The sequence below is a fragment of the Megalops cyprinoides genome, chromosome 6 (assembly GCF_013368585.1).
Source record: "Megalops cyprinoides isolate fMegCyp1 chromosome 6, fMegCyp1.pri, whole genome shotgun sequence".
NCBI lineage: Eukaryota > Metazoa > Chordata > Actinopteri > Elopiformes > Megalopidae > Megalops > Megalops cyprinoides.
This window is the reverse complement of record NC_050588.1, coordinates 35,501,351-35,518,034: the sequence shown is the minus strand read 5'-3', so window position 1 is coordinate 35,518,034 and position 16,684 is coordinate 35,501,351. Positions and strand designations below refer to the sequence as shown.

Below are 16,684 nucleotides of genomic sequence, written 5' to 3'. Positions count from 1 at the left end.
CTACTCAAATCAAGGAGATAAAAAAAACATAAGTAAGGTCTTTAAAGGTCTCCTAAATGGATTAGTACATTCAACTCCTCAGGTACTTTGTTGTTACTCACATATCTTATTCATTACAAAATATATCTTTATAGTAGTCTTATTCAAATTATACTCAAATACTGACATGAGATAACAACAAAATAGTTTCTTGTCAAGAAATCTTCTTAAACCTCCATAAATTCAGAAATACAGCAAGAATGAGTGTGTCTCATTGACAGTCAACCATTTGATAGACACAACGACACACACCATAACCTAGAGACTTCAGCAGGAACACACGACCTTTGCATAATCCATGTCAAATTTCACCAGCAACCATTTTGCGCTCTTCAGAAAAGTGTGGGAACTGGGAAATGCTGTCCGATCCGTTCTTCTCCATTTCGGTCATGGGAGCAGGGAGAGCAGACGGAGGCCCGTCCATCTTCACGAGGCCGCTGGGCAGGGGAACGCCTCCGTTCTGGATGACCGAGATCTCATTGGTCTTCATGGCCAGCCCGTTTGTGTAAACGGCAGCGCACTGGTTCAGCACTGAGAGGTCCACGCCAATGAGGGGAGGGCCCTGAGGTCTCAGGGGTGGTGCCATCTCTGACGGAATATTAGACTCCGCCCCCACTGCTGCCGTCAGGGCCTTGCCGTTGTCCAGAGACAACCGCCGACCCCGCCTCCCCAGGCTGTTCTCCATGTGTGTTCCCATGTGAACCTGCAGGCAGGAAGAGACAGGAATGATATAAATGACCTAATCAGTGACAGTGTACAGTTTCAAAGCAAATGCATCTACAGCAGGTGCAAATTGCTTCCAAATCAAACATACCATTTTGGCAAATAAGAAATTAATACGTTGCTACACAAAATTAATACTGGTAAAAAAAAAAGTGATTTGTTGACCAAATCTTTAGTCTGGAAAACAATCACTTTTCAACATACAGACAGCTAGCTGTGTATATCAGGTGTGTGCCATAAGAGAAATTCATCCCTCTATATCCAAGCCGAGAGGCCCCACACAAGCCCACCCAAGATGTATGGCATGTATAGAGATGCTCAAATTAATGTAAGCTTCCCTTTATTCTATCGAGCTTGTTGCAAGGTTATTTTAGTCATGAGATTCTACAGAAGCATCACTGATGCCAAGAAAAAAACGTGGAGTTCAATTTTCCTGGTAAAGAAAGATGTGCCATGTGACAAACACGTTCTGTTCTGAGTGAGGCTCCAGCCTGACAGAACTCCTGACCTTGAGGTTGCCCTTGGTGGTGAAGGCCCTGCCGCAGATGGTGCAGGCGAAAGGCTTCTCCCCGGTGTGCGTGCGCTCGTGGATCTGCAGGGAGCTGGTGGAGGAGAAGTTCTTGCCACACGTCTTGCACACGTGCTGCTTGGCCGAGCGGCGCGGAGCCGGGGTCCCGGAGGGCAGCAGTCCGGCGCCTAAAATCTGCGGGCCGAACAGGCTGGTGGCGCTGAAGGGGTTCTCCGGAGGGATGCGCAGGTCCAGTTTTGCCAGGCTCGGGGGAATGTGCAGGACAGGAGCACCACTAGGGCCTAATAACAAAAAAACAACATGTCACATACACAACCATGCTTCCCATGTGCAGTTACACACAATCCCAGCTGCCTGTTACACAGAAGCAGGCTACAATGTGTGCACTAAATTCATCCAACATCATAGAAAAAAGTGTATGGATCAAGAACTGGAGACCAGCTTATCCTAGCTTATTATACCACGAATAGAAAACTTGTAGAACACAAGTCCAACTGTAAATGTTACCGAAAATTTCACAGCTGGTTTTTTGAACGAGGGGCTAATCATTACAGTTTTTACAACTTCTACAACTTTACAACATTTAACATATTACAATTGTTATGATTAACATACTAAACAGCACAAGCAAGTACAAGTTGCTGATATAAATTTGACACAATAAAATGTCTTTTTCCGTTTTACTTTGACTGAATCATACTAATTTCCTCATTGAATGGTATCACCCTTCAGAATACTCAGAAAAAGATGGTCTGTAACACATGCTAATGAAATCTTGGGTGACAGGTAATAATCTGCACTGGTCAGTCCATTTCTATTTCAATCAGAATGAATTTTAGCGTGCAGTGAAAGGCTATAACTATAACCTGCTGCTCTGTATGTGCCCATTTGTACTTGATGTCCATGCCAATTTATCTAACTAAATTAATCCCACAATAATCCTATTGTGATAGGATACATTCTGGTCATAATCATAATAGGGCCCCGATGAATCCATCATCGTAGGCTCAGTGTGAGGATGAAAAACTTTATTCATGTTTCATTAATGATTTAACGAAGCACATGGGCAATAATGCATTACATGAAATGTGTGCAAGCTGACATGTGAAGTCTGAAAACTAGGAAATGATGCATTCATTCTTGATGTAAAAAAGACACAGTCCTTGAATGGCTAAAAACACAGAAACACTCCTTACCATAATCTCCGTAATTTGGGAAGGATGGGCTATGCTCCTCTTTTATTGCCTTTGAAACACCATTAGCAGTAGCTGCTGTCAAGTCCAGAGCATCGTTGGATTCTAGATCCCAGAGTCCACCGTTCCCCTCTGGTTCACCGTTTTCTCTACCACAGTCTCCAGGGTGGTCGGAATCAGGAGATTTTGACTGGCTGGCCTTCATTTGGCTCACCACTGAAAATGAAGGCTGGAAGGCAACCGAGTCGGAGACTGGAGGGCTTTGGCCATTCTGGTACGGCCCAAAAGGCACCTCATCGAGAGCACCGTCCCTCTCTGATAGGGCACTTTTCTTCGGCTGCAGGTTCAAGGCGGAAGCGAAGCTCTTCATGTGGTTGTCAAGGCCGCAGCCACTAGGAGAAACTGGTGAGGATGATGTACGTTGCTCCTCCTTAACAGCAGAGGGTGACAGCAAAGACTCTTGGGTGTCGCAGGGCTTCTCCAGGGAATCAACCTCCATCTCCGGCTCGTTCAAACCCTCATCGTTAAAGCCGTTCACGTCCACAGCCTTCTCGGGCAGAGGCGAATCCATTCCGGCGGGGTTTTCAAACGGCGTGTTTTCCGGCAGGGGAGTGTTGGGGATCTGACCGCCCATGTGCATGCGGATGTGCTGCTGGAGAACCACGGCGTTGGTGAACTTCTTCTGGCAAATCGGGCAGGAGTGCTGCATCTTGAGGGGAGCGTTGGCCCGGTGCACGCTCTGATGGGCCTTTAGGTTGCCCTTGGTGGAGAAGGCCCGGCCGCAGATCTTGCACTTGTAGGGCCTCTCGCCCGTGTGCGTGCGGTAGTGCATCTTGAGGGAGCTCGGGCAGCTCAGCACCCGGTGGCAGATCATGCACTCGTTGGGGTTTCCTGTCTTCTCCAGGCAGTCCACCATCTGCTGCAGCTTGGCTGTCTCTGAGCTCGGCCCGCCGACGCCTTTTGTGTGAGGGAAGCCCACCTGACCTTCCAGGGGTTGCAGGTTTCGATCTAGCACCATTCCTGAGGCGGCGAAGGGGCCCTCGCTTCTGACCGAAGGCCGCCTTTGAGTGTACAGCATGTTCTCCAAGGGGTCGTGGGAGGATTGATGCCCTAAATGACTGACAGCCAAAGGAAGGCCCAGCATCGCCCCGCTGCTCATAAAGCTGGCCTCCTCTATGGGCATCGACATTCCGTAGGGAATGCCGCTGCTGATGGCGACGTTGTCCAGATGCTCGGGCACGGGGTTGGGGTTCATCCGGATGTGTGGGTACTTCTCCTTGTGCCTCTGGAAGTGCACCTTGAGGTTGCCCCGGGTCGTGAACCGGTTTCCGCAGATGTTGCACTTGTACGGCCTCTCCCCCGTGTGAGAGCGCAGGTGGATCTGGAGGGCGCTGTCGTTCCCAAACTTCTTCCCGCAGAACTTGCACTTGCGCTTGGGAACTTCCCCGGACTGCGCACTCGGATCGACACCCACGTTAATGAGCTTGGTCCTCCCTTTCTTGGACTGATCCAGACCAGCTGACATGGCTGACAAGGGACTCTGTATACCCATATTACCAGGCAGGAGTGGCAGAAACTTCGAGAGCTGGGGAGCTACGGTAGACAGATCTGACTTGGAGGGAACACCTTTTGAGCGGGGCAGCTTTCCTTGTTTGAGGGTTTCGAGCGACAGGCTGTGGGCGCCAGCTCTTTTGCCGATCAGAGCAGCAGCAGCCGAGAGCTGCTGAGAAAGATGAGTGCCTAGGGCTTTCAGAGGATCAACAGCTGTGCCAGAAGAATTAAGGCTATGAGACACCATCATGGCCACCTGGATGCGAATCTGCTCCGTCAGCTGGATCTGCATCAGCTGCTGCTGCTGTAGGCTCAGCAGCTGCTCTAGAATTATGGGGATGATATTCAGGTTGGCTTCAGAAGCAGGTGACACGCTGTTGGACGAATGCTGACTCACCGCCACCTTTGTGCCAGGCTTCATCTCCAGTGCGGCATAAGTGTCTTGCAATTTATGGTCAGGAAAACTGTGCATCATAACAGGGCTGGCTGACATCTCCACTCTTCCAAATGACTCCTCACCGATCCTGCCCGGCTCTCGCCTCTCCCCCGCCGCCCCGGTATTGCCATTCATCTGTACATCACTGCTGGACAGACTGTCACTCTGGTCATTCAGGGGACTGTCTGCAGAGTCCTGCGACCCCTCTGGCAGTACCCCTGCACTGTCGTCTTTGACAATAAGGACTTGCTGGCTGTTAGTGCAATCGATCTGATGCCGGAGAAATTCATCCCGCTCGAAAAACTCTGCACAGCATGTGTCACAAACAAAGGTCTCCTCCATCCTGCTCCTCTTCAGCTTGCTCCAGTCTTCTTCAGCCTGATTATCCTGCAGAGCCCCTACAGCAAATAAAAATAGGATTAGAAAAATTATCTTCAAATTTTAAGATTAATATTAAAAGCCATAAATCTAGACAGTGTGACAGCGAAGAGACAGACAGAAGTAAAATAAAGACAAGTTAGAATGTCCTGAAAATGTAAAATTTTGATGAACTGATTTTTCAAAATAATATTACTGTTAATTAATATTAATGAGACACTGACTAATTAAAGACATTAGTTCATTTCGCAATTATTCCTGAAAAGGGTATTTCTTTGTTCTGAACAACTGCTGTGTCATCTTATGCAAATACTCTCTAGTCTTAGTAATCATCAGAAAAAAGTTATGAAATATAGAATATGATGACACTAAGAATACAGTGATATCTACAAATTTGCCATCTTGAGAAAGAAACCAATTTGATAGAAAAGAAATGTTAAACGTTTTAAATATTTGGCAGTTTCTTTATGCAATTTTGGTGAAATAAGGGACATTACATAACTTGTAATGTAACATAAGTACACCAAACATTTGTAAGGGAAATGTGTGTCTAGTTCAGCTAGACCAGTGAAATAGTAAAAACATTACTAACGTCATGACTACTAGTCACTAGGACACTGAACATATCTTAACCCTAAACAGATTCACAAAAAAATGAACTACTGGCTGCACAATCGTGACCTAAAGCATACTATACTTAATAATTCAAAAAATAAATTAACTGTGTTAGCCAAGAGAGAACTGTTTGAGTATAATTCTTCACTTTTAATGAAACCGACCCTTATCAAACATGTAGACATACATTTCCCTTCCACTCCCTTCCAGCCAAATCCAGTGCTATATGACCTCTCTCCCTTTTCACTCATTATAAACAATTAGAAACAATACCTACAGTGTTCGAAAAATGTTTAGTCTTTCAACTATTTACTTAGAGGGGAAGTGCACTGCATTGAGTTAGAGGAGGTACCATGCATGACTTATTGTCTAAAACAAATGCAATAAATGAGGTCAACTTTGTAGTCAAATATTTGGCACCTTAGGATCATTTCCATATCAGCTGCAATTAACAGGCATTGCCACTGAATTGTAATCTGACTGCCCCATTACGCCCCACCATTAACTGCTCTACTTGCAACATATACAAGTAGAGCAGTTTGTTCTTATGCAACAAGCAACTAAAAAGGAGTGAAAATGCACTGTTTTAAGAAACTGTTCAAACTAGTTGCAGGGGCAAGTTTGAAAACCAAATGATGTGCATGATTCTAGCCTGTGTAATCAGGTTGCACGAGTTAACTAGTGGTAGAGCTTGAATAATGTTATGCTCGCATTCACTGGTCTGGGAGTATTGTCTGGTATGACACTGTTGCTCATTCTACTTGAATGAATACACTTCTGTTCTTTCGTGCTGGAAGTCGCTCTGGATAAGAGCATCTGCTAAATTAATGTAATGTAACGCATCGTGTGGGTAGTCCATTAACAATAACTCTGACTCAAACTTGCCAGAATGACCAGTCTACAATCAGCGCTACATACACACCGTTATACAAACATTCGACCAATGGAAAAGGCTGCTAATTAAGTTCTGTTCCAATGACTCCTTTCAGCTTCAAATAAATAGATAAATAAATAAATAAATAAAAATAACACCAACCTAGAAATACCGACCACTTCGGAAACTGCGCATTAACTCGTATCAACCACGAGAGGGCGCACGGACGCCGAGCACACATGGGTGTGTGGTAAAAGTGGTAATTGCGCATATGACATTAAAGGTTAACTCAGTAATGGCGCTTTAAATACATGAGAGCGTGTGTGTTTCGCTGAAACTGGTAATCAGAACTTTTCACTGAGATGACTTCTTAATTCAAATGTCCACCTACACATCTAAGCAAGGAGGACCATCCACATAAACAGAATCGCTGGGCATTGATACAGGAATGAGGTAACGCACAAAAGAGGTGGAGGCAATTCCCAGTTTCCATTCGGAACTCTAAATCGACCCCCAGCCACCCTGTTCCATCCCCCACCATTCCATATGCACAAAAGGAAACAGTCATGCATTAAACCCGAGATTTATTACCTTTTTGGTAAGAGCACTCGTGAGTCACATATCGTTGCTACCAACACGTTGGGCCACCTTTGCTTACAACAAACTCAGATTCCAGTTCGTTCCCACGTTTGTAAACGAATCAGCAAAAGTCTTTCCAAAAATTGTTGAGTGGCCTCAGGTATTTACATTTGGTCCAGCTGCTACGAACTTTTTCCAATCAATCACACTCATCTAGTATCTCCATCTGCACTTGATAGTTTCTCAACCAGGTTTGAAACTTGATTGTTGCTACATAGGAAGTTTAGCAACACGCTGACGATGGTCAAAACAAAATATACAATCCGCTAAGACGTTTGGGAGAGGGCTACCGAAAGAATTAAAGGGAACGCAGCTTCGTAACAGACGACGAAAGACTGTATATAATCCCAAGTGTGTGTAAAAATTTCAAACATTTTAGAATAACAACAAATTTAAAGAAATTACCGCCATGAATGTTTTAAGCATACCTCTTTGACTCATAAAAACACACTTTTTAAAAGAACCAGATACTCCTGTAAAAGATCAGGTTTAGCCAAAACACGGTATTTATCAAGGTACTAAAATGTGGCACATTATCTAGGAGTGGAGTACATCTACCACGAACAAATATATATCAAAATATATAAAACGAGTAAATTGAGCGTCCACTATTCGTCCTTAAATTTTTTTTTTAAAGATTTCAGGGACATGCTACAGTTTGAAATTGCGCAAAAGGATTTGCCTCCACGTGCATCATGGTCAAACCTGGATCCTTCAGGAACACTACACTTTTGGATCACTTCATAAATTAATTACGCCAGGTTTTGTGCGAACACATTTACCTCATAACGAGTTTCAAATGAGTGAATTTAAAGAGGTATATTTCATGAATACTGTCAGTACAACATATTTCAGACAATATCAATGTATAGAAATCAAATGGTCAGCTCCCCGGGTTGTGACCCTGGTCTGAATGCTCTAAACCAATAAATGAAAAATACATGCGTCTGATCAATACAGTTATCAACAGTATCGGAATGAACCACACTGTTGCATTCAGTGGTGTTCAAACTCACCATTTGCCACCGGAACAGGTTCCTCCGAGTGGATATGTTTCGGCTTCGCTTGCTTACGCCTCGACATGGTTCAACCATTTGGCGCAAATCTGTAACATTTTTTTCCCTTCTAGCCACCAAATTCTTCTACTTGGAAAAGTAGAAATGCGCATGTCAAGGTAATTATGTTTATCAATAATGCATTGCGAATGTCATGGGTGTCTTACAGCTGATTGGCTCCAGTCCAAGCGTTCAAAGATTATTCAAATAAGATCCATTGATGATAACTACAGAGTGCGACAAGGGGGATGGGTTGTTGCGCCCATAGAACGTAATGAATGGTCTGTTGTGTGTGTATGTGCGAGAGAGTTTCCCCGTGGATTTAAAGTGGAAAAAAAGAAGTTTTCAATGACTATTTATCCTTAATGTTTGTTGCCTTTACAGGTTCAGAAATGAAGGGAATTGCATCAAATTGCACGATTCATAACATTCAAGAGGGTGAATGGCTGTATTAGGAAATAAATATAAAACAAACTCTTTAAATGTATGTGACGTACTGACTATTAAACTTTGATTATTTGTAACCAATAAACAATAAATAACTTATAAACATTTGTCATCAAGATTCAGAAATATTTTAGAGCTATTTTGGCTGAGCCATCTGAGAATCACTAAGTCTAATTCTACACTATTCTTTGTGAAACCGAAATGATAAATATAACTTTTTTTTTCCTCTCTCGACATCGGTGTGCACCAGTAACCCGTCAGTTTTAATGAGTTTTGAAATCTAAACTAATCTAATCTAAATGTTGCTAACTTTTTTTTTATTATTATTTTAACTTAGCTAGCTATGTAGCTATAATTGTGTAGTTTTGTTGCTTAGATAATGTCTACATTATGCAAGTTAGATAAAGTTAGATAATGTTGCGAGCTCGTTTAAGTTTGATTAATTAAAATGACATGTTATTCACGGCTTATTTAGACGAGAACTGTAGCCTAGGCTACTGTCTGTATGTTCATTTTGGCTTTGTTTTTGCCTCCATACGACCTAGCAAGTCTAAAAGAGTTTTTTTCCCCCCGCCGCACATCTACAATTCACATTCATTTCTGATATTGATCGACAGCCTCTAAAGATATACCATTAGGCCTATATAAATTAACAGTTGCTAGCTATCTTTATGCCAGTTTGTATTAGCTAGCTAATTAGTTAGCTGTCGTGAATTTTTATTAGCTATCCAGGGGTACAACTTAACAGAGGTGTTCTTAATAAGACGTTAGTTAGTACAGGTTCTATTGGTAGATATGCTAGTTAGCTAGTCAGTCGTCGTGTTTTTAAATACATTTTGATTTACTGTTTTCTAGTTTGTTTACTATGCAGCCCCATTCTGCTTCAGATATTGAAATCTAGCTACCTGTATGTGCATAATGGCCTATATGTGAGCCTTGATAATGTATTACTGTCCAGCGTTGGCTCCCTAACTACCACAAAGGCTACTAGGTTGCTGAGTATTCAAATGGTGTCTTGACAAAAAATAAATAAATAAAATAAAATAACTAAGAAAAATAAATAATAAATTGATGTGAAAAAAAATTGTTCAAAAAGACATTTTAATAAAAAATTCCCTTAGTAAATGAGCTCTAAAGGTCTGTTACAATTATTCATTATTTATGGTAAGCCCAATGGTGTAGACACACATTCACATTCATACACATTTACTGCTGTAAATAGTGTTTCCATTTTAATTATATGAATTGACTCCCAACGGCTTCCAGCAAAACTGAGAAACTGTTCTGAACCTTACAGTTCCTGGGCTCCAGCAAATGGCTACACATTTTCTGCTTGTTTCAGAGTGTTGATTTCAGTTTAACACATGAACTTGTTTTGTAGGCCTGCTGCCCATATACAGTTATGAGCATACACTAAACAAAACAGGTCAACACAAGAGATTTGCTACATCTCTGTATTTGGGAGTGTCTCAAGTATGATACAAACAACATCTAAAGAAAGTGCAATTTGAAAAATGTTGGAAATAGTTCTGAAATAAATATGATAAGAAAAACTTAAAAGTAAAATGGAAAGTACACACTGAAAGAAAAATATCTTAAACTTGCACATGTGTCAAAACAGTTGCTCATGTCCACAGCATAGAGATGACAGATGTATTATGAAGTGCCTCACAATCTTATGACAAAATAAAATAAATAAAAACACTCATGCAGTGCTGTAAAGGGGGATTGATGCTATGCATAAATAATGATAAAATAATTATCTTATGAGAACAGTGAAGTACAATGCATACAGTTCTTTATTTGTGGCTGTTCTACATGTATACCTCCCAACAGACTTAGTTAATGTTATAGAATTACTTGCATCTCTTGTATTTGAAGTCCCTTCAGACAAAGATTTTTTTTTTTGGCCTACTGTCAAATACTGTACAGATGCTAGAAGTTTTGATTCTGGCAGCTATCACAGTAAGCCTATCATGAGACAAAATGTGGAGTTACATTTGTTGTTGTTACTTACACAATATAGTTTGGTCATTGAAATGTGTAAAATATTACAAAAATAACACTGTTAACTGTTACCAAACTTAAAGGCACTTCCATTAAACAGAATAAAGGCTTAAGTGTTGAAACCTCTAATTGAATTGAAATGATACCATCTCTCACTTCTAACACTGAGATAACCTGATCTGCGACACAAACAAACATTAAGGAAAAAGAAAGATTGAAAGAAGGTGAACTGAAAGTGTGGTGACGTCGTAACGTCTAGACATTTTATTGCGGCAATAAGCAGACGAGCTTGGCTTTGCTGCTTTCTGCTCAAACTGGTGAGTATAAACAATTGACTTGTTGATTTATTTTTACCAGCACAAAAAAGGAACTTGCAAGATGCCTCTACATCCTCAACTACTTCTGACACTCTCACGTATTCTTATTGTTGGGTTAAGACAAAAGAGGGTGATTTTTTTTCTGGCAAGACAATAAAGTGATTGACCATAGCTGTCTACTTTGAAGTGGTAGAGAAATAAAAGAGGATTAGTAATTTACCTGACTTATGTGATGTGCAAAAGAGGTTAAATTTACGGCAAGAAAGAAATGTTGACATCTGTAGTTGCCATTTTAGTATGATGCCTTTCAGAGTCCTCTTCCGATTCAAATCTTCAAATTTATATCTCAGTGCATATGTGTTGTTCTTTACTTGCATTAATAAATTTAAACAAGCTCTACATTTTTATGAAAGCACATAATCACGAGAGGATCACTGAAAATAAGCACAAATATTGTATAACAATATAAAATATTACATCACATAAATTCATAACCACTAAATTTGGTTACAATACATTTGATCAACAAATAAAACACAAAAACTATAGTGGGGGGAAAATAACAGCAGTATTATGAGTAAAACTTTGTAAAAATTCATAGCAGCTTGAGGAATTCTTCATCACTGGCAAATGAAATAGTTGCAGTGTATCCACAGTGAGCTCATATAACACATTGTATAGGTCTATCATTTAGATCTGTTGTCATGTTGAGAAAAAAATAAACACCAGAAATCTCCCTATGGCTTCACAATGCATTCAGTAAAGGAGAAAGAGAAAGCTCACATTTTCCATATTGGGACTAGCATGGCTTTGTATTTTCCTCTGCCTGGTTGGGAGACAGAGAGGTGTAATTATTGTTTTGCTGTTGTGTCGTGGTTGTTGTCTATTGAATGTCGTTTGTGACACTGTGAACAAAGACAAGCTTTTACTGGGATGAACACTCAAGGTCACAGAGGTTGAATTATACAGAATCAGTTGGTCTTGACCAGAACATTGCCATCTCACAGGCTGTATGTCATTCCTGGCTGAAAGAAAGTTCCATCCATGTGGCAGACTACCTCCCGGGCGTATGAATATGATATGAAAGGGCCTCATCAGTCTATCCAAAGTGCTAAAGATGTGCCTAAAAACATAATTTCAATACATACACAGATTTGCCTAATGATTACATAATACAGTGAATCTCAGACCATTGCAATGTGATCCAACAACAGAAAACAAAAATTAATGGTGTATGATACATTATGGTGTGTCAAAGGAATGAAAACATAACTTTCAATTTGGAAATGAAATTTCACAAATTGAAATCACTGAGAGGTCATCACCTGGAGAGGCTGATGTCATAACTTATGCCTGCTGTGATGTCCTGTTTCCCACCCATTTTAGACCAGCACTTAATCATTCTTTGACCTGTCTACTCATCATTTCCAAGATTTTTTCATTCCTCAAATTTATACAAGCCATTTTCAAATTTATTCAATTCAAATAGTTTTTAATATTTATACAACTCTTGTATTTTTAAGAAGCTGGACACTAATGGCTTTATCTAAATATATGTTTGTGCTGCTCAGCTGAATACAACAGCCAGCATATATTGACCACTTCTCACACAAACAAACACAGACACCCACACACAACACTTCCCGATAGAAGAATCAAATACTTTCAGTTGACATTATGGTCATAGCAAAGTAATGCAATGTATTTGTAAATTTAGCACATTATACACAAATCTGATTTCGATTATGAGTGAAAACAGCGTAACCAACAGCTATGCAGGAAAATCCAATGAAATATCATTATATTTGCAAAACAAATTTGACACTAATCACTCTACAATGCCCCATTGGGAGACTGCAGAGGTCTTTGGAAGTTCCATTCATGGTGTCCCTTCTCCCGCTGGGCAGTGCTCCAACAGTACCCTGGGCCCCTGGTAAACGTGCTCACAGTCTCAGCTCCATCATGCCCATCCTTTGGGTGGGGGGAACACCTGTGCCAGCAGCCTTTGCACAAAACATGGGTGATTTAGCAACTGCAAGACCAATGAGAGGGAGACTGTTGCGGAGTGTTTTCATGTATGACATGCAGTGCTGTATCCGCAATACACACACACACACACATACATATACACACATTTCCTGAAATATTATTAAGGGCTACAGAAAATGAAATAAAATCCTTTCTGATATGTCGGGTGGTGAGTTTTAATTATCGCAACTGTTTCTATTTTTATCTAGGAAATCACTGGAATACAATGATGTTATTGACTGAGCACATCTTAGTGCTCTTACTGCCCAGGCTGTGTGGCATTGACTTCATCCTTCATGCCCTTGACACTTCAGTATTTGGCTAGTGGCAGGAAGGGCTGTTGGCAGCTGCTACCAAACTGAAGGACAGCACTACTGATGTTTTGTGAGCAGAAATCAGGATGGGGGGAAAGGATATACGCAGAGACTGCTCATTACACGAGACAGGGTGGCTAGTAAAGTCCTGGCTTACTGTTCACTGCTTGATTGACAAGAGGCCTCATCGCAGGCAAAGTTATCAGCGATACACTAGTATATCCAACTTCATTCACAGATCAATGACAAAAAATTGGTTTAACCGATATGAAAAATACAATTTTTAGAAGTATGAAGCACATTTTTCTTCCATTTACATGAAGTAATTTTTCTTACATTTAACATCTATACAGATTTAGTTTAACACCATTATACTCTACATATTAAATTTGTATGAAAAGGGATATAATATAGGAATAGGGACATTAGAATATAGTGGAAGTAGTATGGTAAGGAAAAGGTTAATGGATTGTGTGAGTATTATATTCTACAAATTGTCAACATTCCCTCAGAATCTGAATATTTGATGAGATATTGCCAGTAGTGTTTCATTTATTCATTCATTGGAGCCAGGAGTAGACAGAAATGTATTCATTTTAGTGGATTTCAAATGCGCATAGTCTTTGCTCTGTATTGTCCCTCAAAAGAGTAAATTTATGCAGATTAAGCAGGGCATAGGGTGAGAGTCTTTCAATGATCTAATATGTCTTAGCCATATGCGTTTTCAATGTTTGCTTTCTTCACATGAGTCAGGAAACTGCAACAGCCTCCCCATAACAACCAGAGACACACACTGCTCAAGTTTGCCAACAGATTTTGTCCAATAAAAATGCCTGTGATGGTTCAACCATCTGGCCAGAGCCAAAAAACCATCCTCATAAAAGTGGCTCAAAAAAGGTCAGAGGTCACTCCCTCCATGCATCAGGGGGGCCTTAGAGCCTCTTATAGTGGACTTTACTAAAGCCGGCAGTCAGGATGTCTAACAAATAAATGTGCATTTTTAAATAAGTGTTCAGTCACAGCCTGTTGAAATTGGGTTGACATTCTCTATGTGAATAGAGAATGTGCTTATTTATTTATTTATTTATTTATTTTTTGTTCAGTTTGGTTGTTTGGATCCTAGAGTTTTTGGTTCCTTGGAAAAAAACTATGATTTCCAACTTGAAACAGGCCCTCCTCTTCTAACAAAACATGATTCATAAAGCAGTCTTGGATTGATGTTAGGCCTAAAAATGTCCTAGAAACTGAAATACTTTTTCTCAAAAAAATTGCCAAATGCGGATGTGGATATTGGGAATATCTTCCCTCAGCAGGCAAATAATCATTGATAGGTTTCAATAAACAGATCTGAAATCCTAATACCCCCAAATCCAAGTATTTACACATTTCAACACTTTACACAGATCCATCTTCAGGTAAAAGCTCATGCATGTTGTCATTCATCTATTCCTGTCTGAAGTCATTCCTCAGTCAGTTAGGGTAGAGCCAAATGCATTCCATGCATAGTTTCTCTCAAGTGCTGAAGAGATGAAGTCAGAAAAATTGAGTAAAGGACTTATCAGTTCCCTTCCCCCAATCTCCCTTGAGGAATCCTCTTTTTCCACATTGTTATAGTACGACTGCTCATTTTGGGTTTTTGCTGGGGACAGGCAAGTGTCTGTAGATTGTGTGGAAACATGCAGCATATTAGCCATAAAACGGGTGATTGATGTGAACAGCATGCATGAGTTTGTTACGGGTACTCAGTCATTCAGTATATTTGATACCAAAAACCTGTTTGACACTGCAGCTTCCAAAAACATGGAAGAACTGGATTATATGGCCTTGGAAAGGTGGCTATATCAACCAGGCCATGGTATAATATATATACATTATATAAGTTCTGTTTAAAAAGATGTGAGCAAAAAAACTTGCATAATATATAAGACGTTGACATTGTATTAAAGAACAAAATTCACAAAACACACAAGCTTTTCATACAATGTGTTTTTTTTCTGTGCAATTCAGTCATCAACCATAGAATAAACACACAATTTATTTACCTTACAAATGAAACACATATTCGGCAGGCTGTTTGTGTTTCTACCAGTGATGAAGTCAACTGCTGTTACACTGGTAATGCAACATGACAATGCACTCTATTGAGAGGGGTTTCTGACCCTAGGATAGAGTTTCATTAAACAAATACTGACCCTGCGGAGAGATGGAATGGCAGGCCTTGTCCTCCCAGACAAAACCTGGCAGTTCAGCTCTCTCTTTAACGCTTGTCCATCACTCCTGTCAGAGCAACACACACACACACACACACACACAAACACACAAAAGCTGTGCATTGTGCCTGATCAGCCATGGGCCAGAGTCAGGCCCTTTACAGTACAAAACCCTGCTGGTTATGATTCTCATGTTCAGTGATTTTTTTTTTTTTGGTTGTTGTTCCTTGGCTGTGACCTGCAAATAATGACCCTGAGGGAAATATCTTTAATAATATTCAAAAAATATGAGATCACGTCTTTTCTTTTCAGAGCATAATCTGAATCGTCGCTGTTGCAATGGTGTTGCGTCATTGATTTGCTGTCCCATAATCAGTGTAGCTTAGGTGTGGTCACAGAAAATTTACTAGCACCTTTTGTAGTTTTTCTTGTTTGTAGTTTCTGTGCAAAAAAACAAGAACCCATCATTTTCATATTAATGTATGTGTTTACTTGATTTAAGAGTGGGCACAGATGCCTCAGATGAATACAACCAATATAGCTGGAATGACACAAATTAGTCAGCTCTTCTTTAAGAATACTACTGTTGCTTCCACTGTTTATTCCATCCAAGTTCATGATTTTTTGACAAATCCATTATTTATTTATCAATTAATTTAATGTGTGTACGTGCTAAATGTATTCTGCAATTTATTGTTTGATCATGGTAGTCAAGGATTTGGGATAGGTACCCCTGATCTGTTACATCCTATACAATACAGGGAGAGGGAACAGGGATCAGCAGAATTAGTCTTTACTACCAGCACGAGCACCCAAATATACATTATTAGGATGTTACACCCCCTACACAAAGACTACTACTACTATCCCATACTGTATGCCTCCCTGTACATAGCATAACATCTGAGTCCAGTGCCGTATTACAGAGATGTTTTACCTACAGGTGGTCTATGAGCATTATGGTTAAGCACAAGAATGGGCCCTGTGTCTAAAAGACACTGACAGCCTCATATTATTCTGTGAGTAATCCTATGAACTTTTGTTTATTACTACAACACAGCGAAGACCTGATGCTCATGGAAGTTTCACAGCTTCTCTTCCACGCTGTGAAGGAAACCATCTTGGGAGAATGCGTCCTGAAGGAGTACTTGTCCTTTTTTTCTCCTCCGAAAGCTCAGCAAAAACAGATGGCTCAAGAGCTCCCTCCACCTCCCGTTTCGACTAGCAGGCAGAGAGGGGGATGGGTAAGAGCTGTGTTTGAGATGGAGGAGGTTGGGGGGGGGGGGGGGGGGGGGTGTGAATGCATCATAGCTTAAGTCTATGCACAAA

The 16,684-nt window shown here is 40.7% G+C and overlaps 1 protein-coding gene across 1 annotated transcript; it reads right to left on the bottom strand.

Moving 5' to 3' along the window:
- Nucleotides 1–340: 340 nt before the first annotated feature.
- On the bottom strand, nucleotides 341–8,072 carry LOC118779624 (sal-like protein 4). Its single transcript, XM_036531799.1, has 4 exons — nucleotides 7,994–8,072; nucleotides 2,488–4,869; nucleotides 1,271–1,572; nucleotides 341–742 (listed from the first exon to the last, which is right to left on the bottom strand). The coding sequence occupies exons 1-4, from the start codon at nucleotides 8,058–8,060 to the stop codon at nucleotides 341–343; spliced, it is 3,153 nt and encodes a 1,050-aa protein (XP_036387692.1). The 5' UTR covers nucleotides 8,061–8,072.
- Nucleotides 8,073–16,684: the final 8,612 nt, after the last annotated feature.